This window comes from Exserohilum turcica, assembly GCF_000359705.1.
Source record: "Exserohilum turcica Et28A unplaced genomic scaffold SETTUscaffold_6, whole genome shotgun sequence".
Taxonomy (NCBI): Eukaryota; Fungi; Ascomycota; class Dothideomycetes; order Pleosporales; family Pleosporaceae; genus Exserohilum; species Exserohilum turcicum.
Window position 1 is genome coordinate 708,073 of NW_007360277.1, and position 19,779 is coordinate 727,851.

At 55.7% G+C, this 19,779-nt stretch overlaps 8 protein-coding genes across 8 annotated transcripts; 3 read left to right on the plus strand and 5 right to left on the minus strand.

Moving 5' to 3' along the window:
• Nucleotides 1–237: 237 nt before the first annotated feature.
• On the plus strand, nt 238–483 carry SETTUDRAFT_156341 (uncharacterized protein; the record flags this gene model as incomplete). The annotated part of the gene is made up of 1 exon (XM_008031497.1): nt 238–483. The coding sequence occupies one exon, from the start codon at nt 238–240 to the stop codon at nt 481–483; it is 246 nt and encodes an 81-aa protein (XP_008029688.1).
• Nucleotides 484–1,837: 1,354 nt separating this feature from the next.
• On the plus strand, nt 1,838–5,521 carry SETTUDRAFT_140809 (uncharacterized protein; the record flags this gene model as incomplete). The annotated part of the gene is made up of 1 exon (XM_008031498.1): nt 1,838–5,521. Exon 1 carries the CDS (start codon nt 1,859–1,861, stop codon nt 5,519–5,521), a length of 3,663 nt encoding a protein of 1,220 aa, XP_008029689.1. The 5' UTR covers nt 1,838–1,858.
• A 1,230-nt stretch (nt 5,522–6,751) lies between these two features.
• On the minus strand, nt 6,752–7,779 carry SETTUDRAFT_96588 (uncharacterized protein; the record flags this gene model as incomplete). The annotated part of the gene is made up of 3 exons (XM_008031499.1): nt 6,752–6,885; nt 6,940–7,554; nt 7,626–7,779. 3 exons carry the CDS (start codon nt 7,777–7,779, stop codon nt 6,752–6,754), a joined length of 903 nt encoding a protein of 300 aa, XP_008029690.1.
• Nucleotides 7,780–9,094: 1,315 nt separating this feature from the next.
• SETTUDRAFT_95398 (uncharacterized protein) lies at nt 9,095–11,052 on the minus strand (the record flags this gene model as incomplete). The annotated part of the gene is made up of 2 exons (XM_008031500.1): nt 9,095–9,766; nt 9,823–11,052. The coding sequence occupies 2 exons, from the start codon at nt 11,050–11,052 to the stop codon at nt 9,095–9,097; spliced, it is 1,902 nt and encodes a 633-aa protein (XP_008029691.1).
• A 1,207-nt stretch (nt 11,053–12,259) lies between these two features.
• On the minus strand, nt 12,260–14,239 carry SETTUDRAFT_140818 (uncharacterized protein). Its single transcript, XM_008031501.1, has 2 exons — nt 13,573–14,239; nt 12,260–13,495 (listed from the first exon to the last, which is right to left on the minus strand). Exons 1-2 carry the CDS (start codon nt 13,977–13,979, stop codon nt 12,697–12,699), a joined length of 1,206 nt encoding a protein of 401 aa, XP_008029692.1. The 5' UTR covers nt 13,980–14,239; the 3' UTR covers nt 12,260–12,696.
• Nucleotides 14,240–14,950: 711 nt separating this feature from the next.
• SETTUDRAFT_34154 (uncharacterized protein) lies at nt 14,951–15,607 on the minus strand (the record flags this gene model as incomplete). The annotated part of the gene is made up of 1 exon (XM_008031242.1): nt 14,951–15,607. The coding sequence occupies one exon, from the start codon at nt 15,605–15,607 to the stop codon at nt 14,951–14,953; it is 657 nt and encodes a 218-aa protein (XP_008029433.1).
• A 975-nt stretch (nt 15,608–16,582) lies between these two features.
• Nucleotides 16,583–17,686, minus strand: SETTUDRAFT_95386 (uncharacterized protein; the record flags this gene model as incomplete). The annotated part of the gene is made up of 1 exon (XM_008031502.1): nt 16,583–17,686. The coding sequence occupies one exon, from the start codon at nt 17,684–17,686 to the stop codon at nt 16,583–16,585; it is 1,104 nt and encodes a 367-aa protein (XP_008029693.1).
• Nucleotides 17,687–18,026: 340 nt separating this feature from the next.
• On the plus strand, nt 18,027–19,582 carry SETTUDRAFT_140824 (uncharacterized protein; the record flags this gene model as incomplete). The annotated part of the gene is made up of 2 exons (XM_008031503.1): nt 18,027–18,191; nt 18,302–19,582. 2 exons carry the CDS (start codon nt 18,027–18,029, stop codon nt 19,469–19,471), a joined length of 1,335 nt encoding a protein of 444 aa, XP_008029694.1. The 3' UTR covers nt 19,472–19,582.
• Nucleotides 19,583–19,779: the final 197 nt, after the last annotated feature.

The window sequence follows — 19,779 nt, forward strand, 5'->3', positions numbered from 1 at the left end:
TGTAGAGCCTGCCATGCGTTAGGGGATGCAGTCATCGAGTGAATTCGGCCATGTCCTTACCTGAGGGCCACCACTATGGTCGAAGTTGAGGTGAGCGCCATGGCGAGCACGACAGAGAGCTGCCCGTGAGGAGCCATCTGGAAACAGTGTTGACGCAGAAATGGCTACGTCCTGGAGACGGATAGATGGCCATGGACATAGTTGCTGTGTCGGCATCAAGGAGAATCCACACTAGTCATGTTCACATCTTTGCCAACCAGAGATCCAAGCCCTAATCGTCAAACGTATACCCTCACCACTATGACAGCCAATCGAGTTAGCGAACGCCACCATGCGGCGGGCTGGATCTCCGCGCAAGGATCGGGATTGGAAGCGGCAGAGCTGGACGAACAGCGACTCGCTATCGCCAAGGCCAGCTCTCGACATTCGAAATGCCAATCGTACCAAGAAGAGAGGGTCCATAGTAATGCATCATTGATATAGATGGGCAGCCCTGCACCGGCATCACATTCCTTTGCTTCCCCGCAGTGATACCACGCGAAGTCTCTCTAAGCGACTGCATCCATTCGGTCTTAGCATGGGCGACAAATATTCAAATGTGCGCCCAGGCCACATATGAGACAGTCCACCGATTCAAGCTCTTCTCTGGCCAGGTACTCCTTCGTTCTCACAAACTCAAATGTGATCCCAGCTCTTATTACTCACGGCAGTTGGATTCGCATGGCAAACGACTGCTCCTTTGGCCCCAAAAGGACAAGAGTTAAGATGCGTCCGCTGGCAATCGACCAAACCAGTTCGGAATCAGAGCTGTAGGGTGTGTAGAAAACCGCATGTACAGAGCTGACAGCTTCAGGGATGAAGAGTATATTCGCTTGCAATGACGTGGTGGACTAGTTCCGGTAGCAAGCCCCTGGATTTACTGCATAGCTGCTAAGCGTTTCGCACGCAAGGCTGTATCAAATTGAGCCACGCGTGGCCCACCACGGGAGGGATGCGGTGGGAAGCCCATTACGTTGCTAACGGATCTGTGGCGTGTCCGGGTTTGAAGACAGAGACCAGTGTCCAAGAGCAGCTAGAGGATGGCATCTGTCATATATATGGAGCTGAAAATCATAGTTGTTCGTTCAACATGTCCAACTACCGGAGGTGCTCCATGCTGGGGGCTGTGACAAGCACAGAGGCGACTAACTGGTTACGTGGACTATGCGTATTCTCCGTGCGATCCTTGCTGGGCAGTATGATATATAGTACAGCCTGGTGGCCAGTAGGAAGATGCTGGGGGGACGGTGGACCGATTCCAGCTGGAGCTCGCAACTGCAACCATGAGTCAAAGCTTAGTAATTGCGGGCCGAGAAGCGGTAGATGGGATTCGCCGGGCTGGTGTAGCTGCGACGGTGACGATGCAGTTGCTGTATGTACTGCGGTATGGCTAGATGTGGAGGTCTTGGGTCGGTCCCCTGTCTAGACGCGTCGGGCGCGGTAGGAGCGTGCGAGCGCGGAAGCGAGCCGCGGTTGTCGGCCTAGCGCATCCTTCTCAGTGATATCATCGCTCCGTGTCAAAGTTATCCATCGTGCTCGCAACTTTGTTAGGCAAGACGCTCTGCGTGAAGACCGTATGACTCACCCTCTTGCGGTTCTGTTCTCGTAGCGCGATGCGTTCGTTTACTCGATAGCCTTCTGGCTTGCCTCCCTGTCCGCCGTCGACTGCCCGCTGTTGCCTTGAGCGCACCTTCCCTCGAACCAACCTCACCTTGGCGTTTGCGGGGCCTTCACCACCTGCCCTTCGTATCCCTGCCTGCATTCAAATCCTCGATCGAATCCCTCCAATTCCTGCATCTCGAGTTCGCGCGCCCTCGCAATGTCTTCGCCTTCCGAAGTGTCAGCCGTGTCGCCCACCATCCCCGACGACAACGAGGCCAAACAAGTGGTGGGTAATGGCGAAGAACTCCCAGGCGAAGACATTCCCTCGGACGCGGATGAAGCGGAGCGGCTCAGATTCCTGACAACGGGGACCCGAGCGCAAGATGATCTGGAACGGGATATTGGCCGTCAGGCGGACCAGATGCTCATAGAACAAGCTGATGCTCGAGATCAAAAGCGCATAGAAAAGCTCGAGGGCGAGGCAAAACGGGCAGAGGCCGCTGTACAAAAGATCAAGAACCGCCTCGCCCTGCCAGCCCTCGAATCACAAAAGGCAAAGCTTCGGGGCGAAATGGCAGCGTATCGGCAGAAGATTGACGACTTGGACAAGGAGATGGATGGCATACAGCAGCGCATCAACGATCGCCACAAGGACCCCGACGCGAACGAAGCAGTAGGGGATGGCGTGAATGGGCCACTGTCTAACGAAACCCAGCGCGAATGGCTCATTCGCACCGGAAAGATCACGCCTTTCTCCAAGTTGGCGCAGACCCAGCCAGGCTCAGCAACGCTGGGAGAGGTCATGTTGGATGCCGAAGTCGAGGACATGGTGGTCGAGGCTGCAAAGGGACCAGTGTCGCATCGCAACCTGATGAAGCCTGGCTTTGAGGACGTCGGATCCAGCTCAGAAGCTCCCAGCCCTCAACCTCCAACGCGACCAAGGAAGCGAAGAAAGGCTAGTCCTGCTAGCGATCCCAACACAGGATCTGATTTCGCCGATGCAGACTCTGACGACGCATTTGAGCTCGGAATGACCGATCGTCAGCTTGCTACACTTGATGAGTCGGACGGAGACTTGGAGGATACGGCCGAAGACGACTCATATGCAGAGGAAACTACTGGTCGTAAGCGAAAGGCCAAAGGCAAAAAGACGAAGAAGGCCAAGATTGCACCAGCTAAAGAAGCAGTCGAGGATCTGGCAAGTGTCGACGACGGTAATGAGCGAGTCTACCGGAAACGTATCGAAATTTGGTCAAAGAGTCGTGCCGCTGCAAGGAAAAAGGCGAAAGCCAACAGTAGTGAGGCAGCCGAAGATGAAGAAGGAGAAGAGTGTTACCAGCCCCATCCTACCAAAGCTGACACAGAGTTTGACGGTGGTTTTCGGATTCCCGGTGACATCTACCCAGCCCTGTTCGACTACCAGAAGACGGGTGTGCAATGGCTATGGGAACTGTACTCCCAGAACGTGGGTGGAATTATTGGAGACGAGATGGGATTGGGCAAGACGATACAGGCCATCAGCTTCGTGGCTGGTCTCCATTACTCAAAGCTGCTTACCAAACCTGTCATTGTGGTCTGCCCAGCGACTGTCATGAAACAATGGGTGAATGAGTTTCATCGTTGGTGGCCGGCCCTCCGAGTCTCTATTCTGCATACCTCGGGTAGTGGCATGCTGGACACCCGACGCGAAGATCGTTTAGAACGAGAGATGGAGCTTCGAAACTACAGCGACTACGACACAACTTTGACTGGCGCTGGCAAGGCTGCAAAAAAGATACTCGAGAAGGTCAAGCGTGATGGACACGTACTCGTCACCACGTACTCGGGACTGCAAACCTATGCCGAGTTCTTGATTCCTACCGAATGGGAATGTGCCATCTTAGATGAAGGGCACAAGATTCGAAATCCCAACACCGCCATCACCATTCACTGCAAAGAACTTCGCACGCCAAACCGCATCATTCTTTCAGGAACTCCGATGCAGAACAACCTGACTGAGCTTTGGTCATTGTTCGACTTTGTTTTCCCTATGCGGCTTGGCACTCTTGTCAATTTCCGGAATCAATTCGAGTTTCCTATCAAGCGTGGTGGATATGCAAATGCTTCGAACCTGGAGTTTGAGACTGCAGTCAGTTGTGCAGAAACTCTGAAGGATGCAGTCAGCCCATACTTGCTCCAGCGTTTCAAGTCCGATGTAGCAACCGACCTGCCACAAAAGAAGGAACAAGTGCTTTTCTGCAAGTTGACACGACAGCAGCGGCAAGCGTATGAAAAATTTCTAGCATCAGAGGATATGAAGTCAATCGCAAGTGGCAAGCGGCAGATGCTGTATGGTGTCGACTATCTTCGCAAGATATGCAACCACCCTGACCTTACAGAACACAAGACGCTGTCTAAGAAGCCCGAATACGACTATGGCAACCCCAACCGGTCGGGAAAGATGCAGGTTGTCAAGGAATTACTGTCGTTGTGGAAGAAGGGTGGACACAAGACCTTGCTCTTTGCGCAGCATCGCATCATGCTCGATATCTTGCAAAAGTTTATTAGCCAGCTTCCAGGCATCAACTGGCGGCGGATGGATGGCGAGACACCCATCAAGGATCGGCAGAACATGGTTGACGAGTTCAATAAGGACCCGGATCTCCACGTCTTTTTGCTTACTACAAAAGTTGGCGGTCTCGGCGTCAATCTTACAGGTGCTAATCGAGTCATTATCTACGACCCAGATTGGAATCCGTCGACCGATGTGCAGGCGCGAGAGCGGTCGTGGCGTCTTGGACAGAAGCGAGAAGTTGAGATCTACCGCCTCATGTCTGCTGGCACTATTGAAGAAAAGATCTACCACCGTCAGATCTTCAAGCAGTTTCTGACGAACAAGGTGCTGAAAGATCCAAAGCAACGACAAACGTTCCAGATGAGTGACTTGCACGATTTATTCACCCTGGGTGTTGAGAGTGCCGAGGGGGAAACCGAAACTGGCAACCTGTTCCGGGGCTCCGAAGTCAAGTTTGAGGAGGACGGCAAGATGGCAGAAGCAACAGACGATGCTACCGCTGCCGAGGATCTCGCGGCAGTAAAAGGCATATCTCGATCTGAAGCCTTCAAAGCCCCCGCCTCAGACTCTGAAGAAGCGCCCACTGCAAACGAAGACGGTACTCCGGCCGACAACAAGCCTCCAGCGGACTCACGCCTCATGTCGACTATTTTTGCCAAAACAGGCGTCCACTCTGTGCTCGAGCACGACGCAATCATGAACTCGACTGCTGGCGGGCGCAAACGCAAAGTGCAAGCTGATCCTGCCTTCATTCGACGCGAGGCAAAGCGACAAGCGGCCATGGCAGCCGAGCAGCTGAGAAAAAGCATGGAAGAAGCGAGAAACGTACCTGCGGGTACGCCAACCTGGACAGGTCAATTCGGCGAAGCAGGCCGTCCCCAGGCCGCACGGGGAGGATCATCTTCACGCGGGGGACGCGGTGGGCGAGGAGGCCTCCCCTCATCAACGTCTATTCTCAACAACCTCGCAGCCCGTCAAGGCCGCCCGGTACCCAGCACGCTGTCGGCGTCTTCTTCACGGGGCTCCACGCCAGGCACTTTTACCGCCACAACACCACAGACGTTCCGCGGACGGCGCATGCTCGAAATGATCCGCGACTTCATGCTTACGCATGGCGGCGAGGTGCCCAGTCGCATGCTCGTCGACCACTTTGACCATTACTGCCGCGCGCAACCTGGCCGCAACGAAGAGTTCAAGGAGATGCTCAAGCTGATTGCTACGCTTGAGAAGAGCGGGAGTGCCCAACGCGGCAGATGGGTATTGAAGGATGAGTGGAGGACCCCAGCGTCAACGCGAGGTACGAGTAGCTCCCGCCGTGGGGGATAATGGTAGAATTGAGTATATATATATATATATATATATATATATAAGTGAGAGAGAAAGAGTATACTAAATGTCGAAGCAAGGAGAGCGACTCACTTTGGTGCGGTTGAATGGCGGTCGTCATTATACTAGGCGGATATATTGCTGTCTCTCTTCATCCTTCTTCTTTCTTGCTTATTTTCTTCTTGTTCTCTTTTCCTCTTGTTTTTCTACTTCTCTTCTCTTTTATCTTTTCTGTTTTTTTTTCTGCTTTTTTTTTCTTCTTTTCCTCGCATCTTGGTTCCGAGGGGGTTCACAATGCTTTCATCAGGGGAAGATACCCATTTGCTGTCTTTTTTTTTTTGGTTTTTCGTTTTTTGTCTTCTTTCGCTTCTCAAGTTATTTATTGCTTTTCTTTTTTATTCGCTAGCTGTACGTAATTAAGTAGATTGATAGTGGAGTACATAGTCACGTGTAGAGGATATGAGAGAGAGAGAGAGAGATGAAAATTCAGTGTATAATGACTTAGATACAAACATTCCCCAGGTTTTTTCTTCTTCTTCTTTGATAGTAGGTCAATTTAGTAACAAGACTCTGCATCATGGATTGACAGAAAAGACTCGAGGACCCCCCCTTGAGGGCAATCATATCGTATTTCATCTTTGCTTTCTCCTACCCTGCACCCTCCCCCTAGACAGATGCGCGCGCACACCCCTTCTTCGCCATCCATAGCGACACAATATTACTAAAATTCGATATACTTTGCAAAATTATCTTCTTCTTTCTTCCTTCACCTGTCCTTGATTCCCATCCTCCCATGACAATCGAGGAAAAAAAAGCAAGGAAAGGAGGGAAGAGCAGATGTGGTTTTAAAATAAATAAATAAAAAGAACGCCTTACAACGCCAGATGCTTGCTACCTTTACTTTTGTCCCCAAAGAAATCAGGAACTAAAGAGTGGCTGTTAGATTGTTGGATGGATAGGTAGATTTGCTTTGCCCTGTCCCGACTGACTGACTGCCTTTGGAAAATAGTGGCCGTTTCAACACCCAACCAACACCCATTTTATGTTGTTCTTGCAAAAACAAGGAATCTAAAGGAGTGAGAAATGCGATGTATACATGTATATATGAACAGGTGTGAAGCGTAAGAAGGAATGGCGTAATCGTAAGCGACATAGGTGATCGAGTCTTGCGTCAAGCGTCTTTTGAGGAGATGTTGTGGCGAGTCGAACCAGATCGAAGCGGCTTGTTCATCACCACAGGCCAAATTGGTAGGTGAAGTAGAGTAATGAGCCGATGGTGGTTCCGGTGGTGAAGAACATGGTGGTAAAGGTCATTCGTTCGAGGTTGGAAAAGGCCGAGTTGCAGTTGGGGCAATTCCAGCCATCTGTGTTTTGTTAGCTGATGAGATTTGGAGGAATCAAACGGAGAGATGACATACCCTGAAGAGAAGTGTAGGGCTGGGGCAAGTACATGCCAAAGGTAAAGGCGGTAAAAGCACCCAAGTAACCGGCTCGTGGGGCAGCGGTGACGGTCGAGTTGGAGTCGTAGATGAGGAGCTTGTAGTTCTCTGTGAGGAAAGGGGCCTGGCCCTGGGGCGTCTCGCCCGTGTTCCAGAGGACCTTTGTGTTTGTGGCAGACATGTTGACGGCGATGGTGTAGGTGGCTTGGTTAGCGGTGCACGAGGCGAGGACGTCAATGGCAGTGGGTGTGACGGAGAGCGAGGTGTAGTTCCAGGCGAATGTGATCCAGTCGCCGACCTTGTAGAATTGCGAGCCGGCCAGGGCGTCTGGGGTAACCATGGTCAGACCACCGGCCGGGAGACGGGGGTCGAAGCTTGTCGACTTTGATGGCTTGTTGGTTGTCTTGCTGCCGGACTGCTTGCCTGTGAGGGAGCCAGTCTGCTTGGCGTCGCTCTTGTTGTCGCTGGTCTTGTTGTCGTCGTTGCCACTCTTGTTGTCGTTGTTGTTGCTGCTATTGTTGTCATTATTGTTGTTGTTATTGTTGTTGTTGTTATCGCCAGTCGGCTTAGGAGCTGGTGTGCTGGCTGGGGTGTCTGTGTTCTTGTTGTCATCTGGCACACGCGTTAGCATTCACGCCCCAGGCAATTCTTCAGGACAGACTGACTGTTGTTGTTATTGTTATTGTTGTTATTGTCCTGTCGTCCCAAAAGCACGTCCTTGACACCGGCCAGGCCGTGGATATTGTCAAAAGCATCCGTCAGGGCATGCGTGACGGACGACATGGCCACGACGGCGGCGAGAATGCGAGTGGGCCTCATGGTGTGAGATTAAAGTCGAGTACTACTAATAAGTAGTGCTTCCGGGCGCAGAGGAACACGGCTATCGTGAAACAGCGAGCGAGCGAAGAGAAAGGCGCGGGGAGGGGAGAAGCAAGGCCAAAAGCGGTCGTGGGTGGAGTCGGGGTGGTCAACAAGACGGGCGGGCTGCAGCTGCGACACAGGTACGATGGATTACGCAAGCCGTGTGTGGTGCTACTCCTTGGTCGGATGAAACGAGCGACTGGCGAAGAAAAGCGTGGTGGTGGTGGTGATGGAGGAGGGGGCGAGGAGAGGGGCGGGAACGAGGGTGCGGCGGGCGGCAGAGAGAAGGAGAGGGAGGTGGAGGAGCGAGAGCGAGCGAGATGATCAAGGGATTCGAGGCTGGTGAAAGGAGAGCCGTGCTGGTTGGTCTCAGCGGGAGCAGCAGCACAGGCGAGCGGAGGCGGCGGCGACGAAATAGACCAGGGGGGGCCCGATGCCGCGCTAAGGCTATTGTAGCGCTAAATATAACATTCTAGCTCCGCAACAGAAGTATTGTCCGAGGTCATCTCTCATGCGCTCTCGTATTGTTGCATTGCTTATTACAGTACATGGATTTTTCGCTGGGTCTTGTGCTGCACAAGGCCGTGGTGCTGTTGCCAGCGGTCCGCGTGGCGCCCTTTGGTCGCTGCAAAAGCATCTCGTTGCCCGACACGCCGGCTTTGGGCTTTGCATCGCCACGCACCATCACCAGCATCACCCTACCATCACCCTCACACCACCACCACCACCCCTCTCAGCTGCTGCCAGCCTCCGGCGCTCCAGGCAATGCATCACCACCTCATCCACCGTCCCAGGCAGTGTTTCCAGAGGCACTGGCAGCGCGGTTGGCGTGCATGCACTCTACGTACTGAAACCGTTGGTCACAGCTAAGGCTAGGGTCCCCTGAGCACATTGGGACTAGCCCCGCCAGCCTCTTCCCTACGCTAGTCTCCTGAATCGCCTCTAGCCGTCCTGCCTGTGTACTTACATCCACTATCCACTGCGACTACACTGACACAGCCATTGCGAAGCCCCGCACGTTACCCAGCCTCCTCTTCATACAGACACACATACACACACATACACACATGCTGCACACAGTCATCAGAAAGAGGCCATGCCCCGTAGCTAATAGTATGTACCCCACGTTGCGCACGGCTTCGCTGCTCCTCCATCCTGCACAGTGCATAATATAAACATACATGAAATCTCATTATCTAAAGGGTATCCGCTCATATCCAACCCGTTGACTAAATCAACCAACATCAATCACTCAGACTTTTTCCCCCGCAACTCATCCCCGCTTGCCTTCCCACCATGCCTTGTCCTTCTCCCGACGATGAGGCATACTTTCCCGAATATCCGTCTCACGATCGCTGGCAAACTCGACGCTCCTCGCTCGGCTCCGGCTCCGCGCTCTCTCCATTTTGACGCTGTTTCTTCTCGCTGGCGGCTTGTCATCAGCTGGGAATGTCGACCTCGGTGAAAATGTGTCTCTACGGCTCTTCCGTGGCGAAACAGGGCTGTCAAATCCACCTACTTTGCTGTTGGAAAAATCGGCTGACATGGGCCGTGGCGCCCGCCGTTTGCTCTTAGTCGAGCTGGTAGCAGGTGGCTTCTTGACATAGTCGTACGTGGCTGGGTCGCGCCGAGCAAGCTCCCGTTCCAGCCTCCACAGCGGAGCTTCGGGTAGCACTTTGACCGCATGCGTGTCTCTCCACTTGATCTTCCAGAACACCTCAGCGTCGCCCGCACGCGAGTTGTTCGCTCCGTAATCGACAACAAGCTTGTAGCTGTCCGTTAGTCCCCGTGCCTCGTAGAGGCCGCGGTCCTGCACGCCAGGTCCTTCTAGCCGGAACCGCGTGCGCACCGACGGGTGAATGTACTCATTCGTTTGCCGCAGAGGCCGGTCTGTTGCGCGACCCGTGTGCGGATCTACTGCCGTGTATTGCCCAGGCTTGCGTTGCTTTTGTATGCGTTAGTCCTGCCGCGGCCACAGTACTAAAAAAAAAGTATACTTACAGAACTTCCCCCCAATGCAAAAGCTCCCTTGAGCTCACTGTAGATTTTGCCAAAACTCCATGGTCGGATGGCGCCCTCTTCTTTCTTGTAGTACTTTTCATTGAGATCATCCTGTTCAAACAGATATTCACCCCGCATGTCCAAGAAGGGCTCCAGCTGGCTCATCATCCACGCAAGACTAATGTTAGCAATTTGCATATCATCGTAGCCCCCTCCTACGTTTGCGTGCGCACCGGGAAACCATACTTGACGGAGTGTCGTGCGGTTTCCCTCGGGCTTCTCCCACACAGCCGGCGCAAACGACGACCGATTCTCGTCCAGAGCAAGCGCCTGGAATGCATTTTCCACGCAGTTGGAAAGCTTCGTGTCGTAGAATGTCGTTGCTCTGGATTGTTTTGTCTGCAGCCCTGCACGTTGCAGGATGCCAATTCTGGGTATGCCAAGACTTCCGACTGTATCCCACACCGCTATGCACTTGATGGGAATATCCAGCCTCGTCAGGCCCCGACGCTCCAGCTCTTCCGCATATCGTGGATCACTGGCGCTTGGTTTCCGGGGAAATGGAATGTCCTCGTGCTTTGGCCGGTAGTCCTCGTTTCGTCGGTTCTGCACGTCTTCGTACACTTCTGGGAGAGTGTTCAAGCCCTTCTTGGTCAAAAGCCCAATTTCCGAAATCAGACCACCGATACTGCGCGCAGTGAAGGCGCCGCGCGAGAAGCCAAGTAGGAATATCTCGTCTCCGGGATGGTAGTTGTTGGCAAGAAACGAGTAGGCTTCCCGGACATCCTCCGAAAGTCCCTTGCCCGTCGTGCCGCCGACAAGACGTGAAATCTTGCCGCCTTCGGTTCCGAGGCCCTGGTGGTAGTTTACAATTTGCTGGATTCCGTCCTGGCTGACTGCCTTGATGGCTCTGGAGATCCGCGTAATGTTGCTGGGGATGGAAAGGGTACCATTCTTCATTCCGTCATCCGAGTTTAGCCACGTGCCGTCACATGCAACAATCAGCCTCTTAAACATTCCCCTCCCCCCGCTCAGGCCAGGCGCATCCACCGCCGGCTCGTTCCGGCCTCTGCTCATACTTCTTGCTCGGGGTGGAGCGGGCACGTCGACAATGAGTGGTGATTTGGCGCCGCTTCGTGGCATTTCCACCACAATGGGTGCTGGGGTTAAGGGCGCTCTGGTGCTGGGCGCACGACTTCTACTTCTGGCTCGAGATAGCGCTACCGACATTTTTTTCTCTCCTTGGGTTCCGGGTCCGTTGGAGGCGTTGCTTTTGAAAAAGGGCAGCGTGCGTCGGGGGCGGAGGCAAAGGCCAAGCTGGGGTGATGGTATCGCTGTCTGACCGGATGTCGATGATCGAGGTTGCTATGTGCTGGCGTTTCTGCGGGACAGCCGCAACCGCCCTGTGGCCTTGTATCCGGGATCCAATTCGAATATGCCACGTGAGCGGTGCCAGAATCTATCCAGAGACGCGCTCTCGTGCTCTGCCTACGCAATCTTGGACGGGCAGTCCGGAAGGCTGTGTCGTCCAAGCCCAGGCCTTTTTTTTCGTCCCAAGTCTCCAGAATTGGTCCGACGCGGGTAAGCGAGGAAGAGAGTCTGGAACGGCAGCAGTAGTCAACGGAACCTGCAGCAAGCACTTTGATGCAGGGCACACCGAGGAGCGTAGAGCGAGGGAGAGTTTGGGGAAGAGTCAATCTGCGAAAGATGACGGCGGCGGACGTGTCGCGCCGCGCCGCGCACTGCGCACTGTTACGTTTGCGTGAGGTTGGGCGTCGGCTTCAAAGCTTTGCTGTAGGCTGGGGTGCCCAAGTCATTGGACTCGCTTACCCAGCCCCTTCTCTGCGAACAGGCGATTGCGCAAGAGGGAGAGTTGTCGTGGAGCTTTGCAAAAACACGCGGAGAGACAGGCAGAGAATTGGCGTGTGCGACATTTGCCGGCGTGTGTTTGCGTGTGTGTGCGGGTGTGCGGGTGTGCGTGGATGTGCTCTTGGGGTCAAAGTGAGGCGGGTCTCCAGCACATAGCCCTCGACCGCAACTTCTCCAGCACGCACTACCAATCGCAAGCCCGCTTCCCCTCTGGGACTGGGGCGGCACAGCGGCCTGGGCGCGAGGGAGCACGCATTGGGCGCAGGTATCGCCAGCCGGTCAAGGCCCAATTTTCCAGCCTGTTGTGCATGAGACCAATGCCAGGCGTGTGTCTTAGTCCTGGTCTTGGGTGCAGAAAGGCATACAGTCTGCTCGGGCGGTGAGCGAGCGGTAAGGACGTGGATCTAAGGGCCCGCCCAGTCCGCCACACTAGGTCCATGGCGACTGCACTCACGCCTGCATCCACCAGGCCAGACCAGACGAGACAAGACAAGACCAGACGGTGTGCGCCCACGCGCCCACAAACACGCCAGATACACATGTATATAAAGCATATCAACTGTTTTTTCCAATTTCGAGAGCTTTTATATATAGCAGCAGTCCACAGTTTCTTGCAGTCCATGTGCTGTCGCGCCCGCCCGGCTGCAACAGTGCCAGATGTTCGCCAACGCTTCTCCGGTCCGCCCATGCCTGCGCCAAGCAGCCGTCCAGCCCATCGGCCAGACCCCTAAGCGCCCATCGCAACAAGTACACTCTGCGCCCAATATCGTACAGAATTCCTTCCTAGACACCCACATCTCAAGAACTCCGTGCGACAAGCCCAACATCCCTAGAGTGTAAAACCCACACCACGAGCGGCAGAACAGATCCATCTAGGACGTACCCTGTGACAAAACGACAATGAGCTGAGAATACAATAGATATAGTCCAAATAGTGAAGACAACATGCCCCAAGAGAATCGTAAACATCGTGTGCTGAGACAAGGCCCCGCCAGGCCCACGGGCTTAGTAGCCCCCAAAAAGATCGTCGAGCTCGTCCACGTCAATGAGCTCCGGGCTCCGCATGACCCAGTCGTCGTCAAACTCGAGTTTTATCTCTTTGCGCTTGAGCGACGGCGGCGCCATGTCGATGTGGAGCGTGGGTTTTAGCCCTGGGCTGCTTGGCGAAAGCGCGCCGTGGAAGCTGACCACCTGGTCCATGGGGCCAAAGAGGGCTGCCGCCGCTTCCGAGTCCTTGCGGGCGGCGCTCTCTATTGTCTCCTCGACCGACACGGCCACTTCCTCCATCTTGACGTCGCTGCTTTGCCTGGGTTCGGCAGAGGCGCTGGCAGACCGCGCACGCTCCGCTTCTTGGCTCATTCGGCGTTGTTGAAGAAACGACGCCGTCTGCGTAAACTCACGCTCGTCCTTTTCCAATGGTGGCGACTGAGCGCGGCGGTTGTGTGAAATATTGGCACTCGTAGGCGGGTGAGTGTGGTTGGAAAAGGGGTCGCTTGCGTTGCTGTCGTAGTCGGAGAGATCTAGCTCTGGCGACGGCGACATGCGGTCTCGAGACCTTGCGTCCATGTCTTCTTCTTCCGACGTAGCAGACGAAAGCGACGGCGTAACGATACGCGGGGCCACGGGGACATTACCCCCATCGGCAGGGATAGGCTGGTGTGGGCGCGTCGACAAGAAGTAGTAGACACGCTTTGGATGCGTGCCTACCAGTTTCTTGTCGAGGGGACATCTCGACAGGGCGGTCCAATTGCGCTTGAGGTATGTCGCTAAGCGGGACGAGATGATGGCGGCTGGATTGGCCGAGCTAGTGCACGTCAGCATAAGTAATTATGAGCCAAGGTTGAAGCCCAAAGGGGGGGGGGATGGTGGGGGTGTACGTACCTCTCGACAATGGGGATGATGGGTGACAGAACCAACGCGAGCTCCTTGAGCAGGTGAGGACGATTGCCAGTCTTTTCGAGCTGCTCAATGACGCCGACAACAATCTCGTCGTCGATGCCTTGGGTGTCTATCTTTGCGTTGCCAGACTCGCCGCCTGGTGACGGTGGCGGGGTGTCTGCCACACGGCCTGAGCTTTTGGGTCGGTGCTCATCAATACGCAGCGCCGATGGCCGTGGTGGTGATGCAAGCGCCGATGAAAGCGAGCCCGAGTGTGAGCGTTTCTGTTTCTTCGCGACGTGCTGGCCGTCGCTTGTCGAAGGCGGTGAGCGTGTGGATCGGGGCGCTCCCGGTAGCTGGATGCCGAGTGACGGCAGCGACAGCGACTTGCGGCGAGTGTTGTAGGGCATTTTGTCGCAGCGACGCAGTCGCAACAGTGGCGCAGGTGGTGGTGGGGGGGAAAGAAGACAAAGTCAGCCTTCCAAGGGAGAATAGGTATATTATTAGGGCTGGGTAATGGGTGTGCAGCCAAAAAGTGCTTTGTTACGGCGAGAATGCTCAGGGATGTCGATTGGTCCGGTAGGGATGCACTGCAGCCTATGCCACCAAGGCTGCCGCCGAAAGATGCAAGGTAGGGTGCGACGCTTCTGTCTGCACTGCAGGGTTGGCGTCGAGAGGGCGCCCGATTGTTTTGGGGGGGGGAGATGCTTGTTGGTGGGCGTGGGCGTAGTGGCGATGGTGGTGGTGGTGGTGGTGAGGGACGGCGAGTGGCACCCGTCTCGTTGCAGCTACGCAGGCTGTTGCCTCCTGAAGGCAGCGAGTACGTAAGTGGGCGGCGACGACCTGGTTTGCCTCTCTCGACGCAGGCAGATGGTGCAAGCAACACAGCCAAGTGTTGCGGCAAGGGCACAGCAAAGTAAAGACAGCGAGGGAGAGAAGAGAGACGGCTAAAGGGGGACGGGGGAGTGGGCAATGGACAATGGTCCCTGATGGAGTTCGAGGGGGGTGGTGGGAAGAGGGGATGTGACGAGGGAAAGGTCGGAGGGCGTGGTGGAGCAGTGGGTGAAGAAGGAGCGACTAGGCTCCGGCAAGCGACCGTGCACAGTGGTAGGGTGAAGGCAAAGGTACCCAGGGATGCTCAGGCTGGGCTGGTTATGACAACATACTACTTTTAGAGCCCGTTTTTGCTTTGTTGGCCAGGGGGCTAGAGCGTTGCAGGCTGCCAGTGCTATCAAGATGCCGTGGCCGGCCGCTTGCACCACCCGGTACATTACATGGACGACTCCAAAAGCAAGTAGTCGCCGGGGCGGCCTCAGGGCGTGGCTTGACCGGCGGCCAGCTCCAACGTCTCGTACGGGCATGGCGGTGACAGCCAATCCCGTTATTTGGCGTTGATGAGTTGCCCCTCTTGTTGTGTGTCAAGCTTGGATCTCTTTGCATCTTGCGCCGGGCACGAGAGAAGTGGGCCGGGCTGGGTGACGCTTGGGGGAAAGCGTGCTAGCCGCTGGAGCGCCGGGGGCCGTGCGTGTGTGGCAGTCGTGGTCGTGGCCGCCTGCCCTGAGACGGCTTTTCCGCCAGCAGCAGCGGCAGCGGCAGCAGCAGCGTGAGTGTGCGTGTGAGTGTGCGTGTGAGTGTGCGCGAGTGTGAGTGTCAACCGCCTGCACGGCGGCGGGTCGTCACAGTTGTCCCGCCAGCTGACCGCCTCGAGCGATGCGCCTCTCTGGGCAGCCCAACGGCCACGCCACGACTGGTTGGACGCTTTGCCATGATCTGATGCTGCGCGCATATCATCTGGGAGCAGCAGCGCGCGCATCCCTGTCCACAGGTTTCGTCTAGCTGCAAAAGCGGGCCTAGCTCTGCCCACAGTGCAGGGGGGGGCCAGGGCGGTGAGCACACTTTTTCTCGAATTTTTCTTTGACGGAACTTTTGCCTGGCGCGCTGCGGCCAGTCCTCGGCAACCACGACCCCACCACTCGCCGCCCTGCCCGCGCAGCCAGCGGCCAGCTGCCAGGCACGCCCCGCCCTCGCTGCTCGACATGGCGCGCCCTCGCTGCTCGCCGCCCGCCGCTCGTACGAGCCCCGCCGCTGCCCGGGGGCCCGGCGTAGGGCTGGTGGGCGGCCAAAAGCCCGCCCGGCATCGCGAGGCACTGCGCACGCGAGTTGCCATGCCGCCCGATGATGCGACATGGGCTGTGCAGCCGTCCTTGGCCGCATGCGGCTAGCCGGCTGCAGCCAGGCCCCGTCTGCATGTGCAGCAACAGCGTCACCTTTTGTGGGGAACTGGAAGGTCTGGCGCCGTCGCTGGCCTGGGGGCAAACAGTTTCGCGGATGCGCTACCTAGCTTCCCCAGACGAAGTGTGGCCTGGATGAGGAAGTTGGCAGCCTGTGAAAGACGGTGAAGACGCATGTTTGTTTGCTTCTTCCCACACGCCCGTCCAGCATGCCAGATAAACTGTCGTCTGCCCGCCACCCACGCCCGCGCCCGGCACCACGCTGACGACACGACGCCTGCCCGCCTGTCCTCGCTCGACGACACTGACATGTCACATCCCAATCCTCATCCCCCCGTGGGCCACGCACACGCGAAACCCCACGTCGTGGCCTGGTGATAAGGCACTGCCAAAGTTTGGGCGAGCCGCCACGCGCTCGGAGAGTAGTGACGCGATCCTGTGTGCATTGCCCATGATCCCGACCGCAGATCTCGCTTCACCTTCTGTTGGGTACCCCCTCCCACCCCCCTCCTCCCCAGAAGTAACAATGGTCGTCGTGTCGGCATCACCACATCGGGTCGTGCCCCCCCCCCTCCATCCGAGCAACGTCCAAACTCTACGTCACTCCCAGCACGACATGGCTGTCTTGCAGGCTCGCACGCTCGCTGCCATGGCTCCGAGCCCCTTGCACAACCCAATCTTAGCATGCCCGGTGCACATGTCTGTATCTCATAATAGTGCATGCCCCCACACCCAATAATGCGGGGTGGGGACGTGAGACCGATGCTGAGACGATGAGTTTTTCAACTCCACCACCACCACCATGGCTTCTGCCCAATTGCGGACCCGGCTTGCGCGGCGAGCGGTTGCCCGCCTGCAAGCGTCTCGGTCCGCTGCTGCCGTATGCCCTTTCTCGGCTTCAGCTGGAGCCACCACGTTGTGCCCAAGTTGTAGCGCTTCATCTCGACAACCTCCAGCCCGCTTTCTTCGACAATCTTGCCAATGTCTTTGTTCCACCAGCAGCCGTGCTCGTTCGCATGTGCGGGCGCCGTCTTGTCCAGAATCTTGTCCAGCCACTCGTAGTGCGACTTTCCATGCTCCAAAAGCAGTATCTGTCCGTCTTCGTTGGTGCACGCCTCTAGGTTCTGCAGTAGCTTCACTGGCTCTGGCGTCGAGCATAGCCCCATAGTCTGCAGCACCGTGTCGTATCCGTCCTGTGCACCGTAGGGAGGCGTGATTGGGTCTATGGCCGATTGTTGCTTGAAGAAGACGCGGCTAAAGTATTCCTTGTGTGTGTCATTCCATTTTCGCCTTGCAACTTCGAGCATCGGCCCGCTCGCGTCGAGCAGCGTCACCGTGGCGCATTGCTTCGTCTTGTAGTAGGCTATGTTCCTTCCTGTGCCCACTGCTACCTCCAGCACGTGTCCCCTTGCCCTGGCCGTGAGCTTCTTGCGCTTTCCAGTCAGAAAGAGCAGCGTCTCCGATGTATCTACTTTCTCGTCGTAGCCCTCGGCCTCCTTGTCAAACCGATCAGAGAGATCCGCTGGCAAATCCTTCAGGTCCGCATCATGAGTCAGCGACGTCCAGAGCATAGCTGCATATGTGCCCATGCCAAACGCAATCATGCCAATGCCAAACATGGGCCATTGTCTCCATCTTCGCAGCTTAGCCTGGTGGTGTGCCGACTTCAACTCCTCGTCCGATAACCGCTGCAGATCCGACAACCGTGGACGTGCCGCCCACACTCTCTTCGCTGCTTGCTCGGGCGTCTGGTTCTCGGGTACTCGTAGCAGATGCTCAGCAGTCGGCTGCGCTCGGGGCATGCGCCTAAGCAGTGGTGTTGCGGGCTTCGTCGGTATCGTAGATTTTACAGGAAACGATTTGGGGGGCTTGGGTAGCTTTGCCATGGCGTGCGATCGTGTGCCGGGGCAGTGTGCAAGGACGGTCGTTGATATTCAATCGGTGGAGCTAGCAGAGTTTGGCCTGGAGGCTCAAATCTTTCCATGCGCGATCCAGGCGGTCGGTACCAGCGTCCAAGCTCCCCAAGTCCAAGCCACGAGCCTGTGACCCGTGCAAAGCCGACTCCTGCCATGCAACGATATCGGCCCACGAGCGGCACTTGCTCGGTACCTTGACAATTATGATTGTACGCGACCGGTCTTTTTTGCTTGTTTTGTTTCTCACTTTGCTTCTTCATCTCTCATTTTGCTTCTTCCTCATGAGCGCTTTTGTTCAAGTCTGCTAACAATGTCTCCCTCTGCTAGTTCGGAGGTTCCTTCTTCCATTCTGATTGTCGGAAGCGGTGCATTTGGCCTTTCTACGGCATATTCCCTATGTCAAAACCCACGGTTCAAAAACACGTCAATCACTGTCGTGGACCGGCAACCCTTCCCTACGCCTGATGGCTCGAGTGTAAGTAGAGCGCCTCAGTCTAGCCCTCACAGCCGCTACGAAGCAAATTCTCTCGGTGCATGGATACGACTGCACGTACAAAGACCGCAAGCTTAAACAACAGCAAACAGATTGATACCTCGCGCATTATTCGCCCCGACTATGCTGCCGCACGCTACACCCGCCTCGCTACCATTGCGCAAAACCGCTGGCGGACCGACTTTGCGACCGAACACTACCACGAGGTCGGACTGTGCGTGACGGCCTGGGGCCCTGAACAAAAGTACGTGACTTCGTCGCTGGAAAATGTTCGTGCGATTGGAACGGACAAGGTCGAGATCCTTAATTCGCCAGAGGATATCCAGAGGGTGTGCGGCCTTGAGGGCAAGGACCCGTGGGGCAATGGCAGTACCGGATACATCAACTGGAGCTCTGGCTGGGCGGATGCCGAGGGCGCCATGATATGGCTGCGGGAAAAAGTCGAAAGTCTGAACCGAGTCAAGTTCGTTACTAAGCAGGTGAAGAAGCTGTTGATCGACCACAAGACCAACACCGTGTCGGGCGTTCGTCTGAGCGACTCAAGCGAGCTGAAGGCGGACCTGACAGTGCTGGCAGCAGGCGCATGGACTGCGGCGCTCATAGACCTACGGGGCATCTGCAAAGCTACTGGACAGGCCATATGCTACATGCCGATTTCGGAGGAGGAACAAGCCAAGCTGGGTGACTGCCCGACCATCTTGAACCTCTCGCATGGTCTTTTCATGATTCCGCCCTCAAAGAAGCTGCTCAAGGTGGCGCGCCACGGTCATGGCTACCTCAACCCCACGACCATTCCACATCCCGAATCGGACGACCCCAGCGAGACGATTACAGTTTCGTTGCCTTACACAGGTGTCGACGACCCGACGCAGGTTGTTCCAGCAGAGGGACAGCGTCAATGCCGAGACTTTCTCAAAGCGATCCATCCCACCATTGCTTCACCCTCGCGCCCGTTTACCAAATCAAAGATTTGCTGGTACACGGATACCAGGAACGGCGATTTTTTGATTTCTTACCATCCAAAGTACAGCGGCCTGTTTGTAGCCAGCGGTGGCTCTGGCCATGGCTTCAAGTTTTTGCCCATTATTGGTGATTGCATTGTAGAGTGTATCCAGGGCCAAACCCCAGAGGACTTCAAGGGTCGCTGGGATTGGCCCGCTGAACGTGTTCCTGAGGACCAGTGGCCAGGTGACGGCAGCCGAGGTGGGCCTGTCGGACAGGTACTGCAGCAAGAGATGGAGAAGAGCGAGGCCAAGTTATAGATATAGACATCTCCCTTGTAGAGTTCAACCCCGTTTTGAGAAAGGTTGGGTGCGGGTTTTCTGTATATAAAGCATCAAGCTCACCCAGTCATGCTTCCTTTAGTGAGATTCAATAGCCATGTAAATAGTATCAATGACACTGATTAGATTTCTGCAGTTACTCCACTGAATCGCAAGTCTCACTTACCTCGGTTTCCTGTGCAAACGTTCAATCACGTGGCATCAATCAGATACAGCTGCTGTATGCCTTTTGTCTCCAATTCTATTCCCAACCACGTTCAAACAATCGCAAGGCAATTTCCCACTAG

Coding starts and splice junctions, on each gene's coding strand:
- SETTUDRAFT_140818 (XM_008031501.1), bottom strand. CDS start 13,979: ATGCCCTACAACACTCGCCGCAAGTCGCTGTCGCTGCCGTCACTCGGC. Junction 13,496..13,572: donor ATCATCCCCATTGTCGAGAG/GTACGTACACCC, acceptor GACGTGCACTAG/CTCGGCCAATCCAGCCGCCA.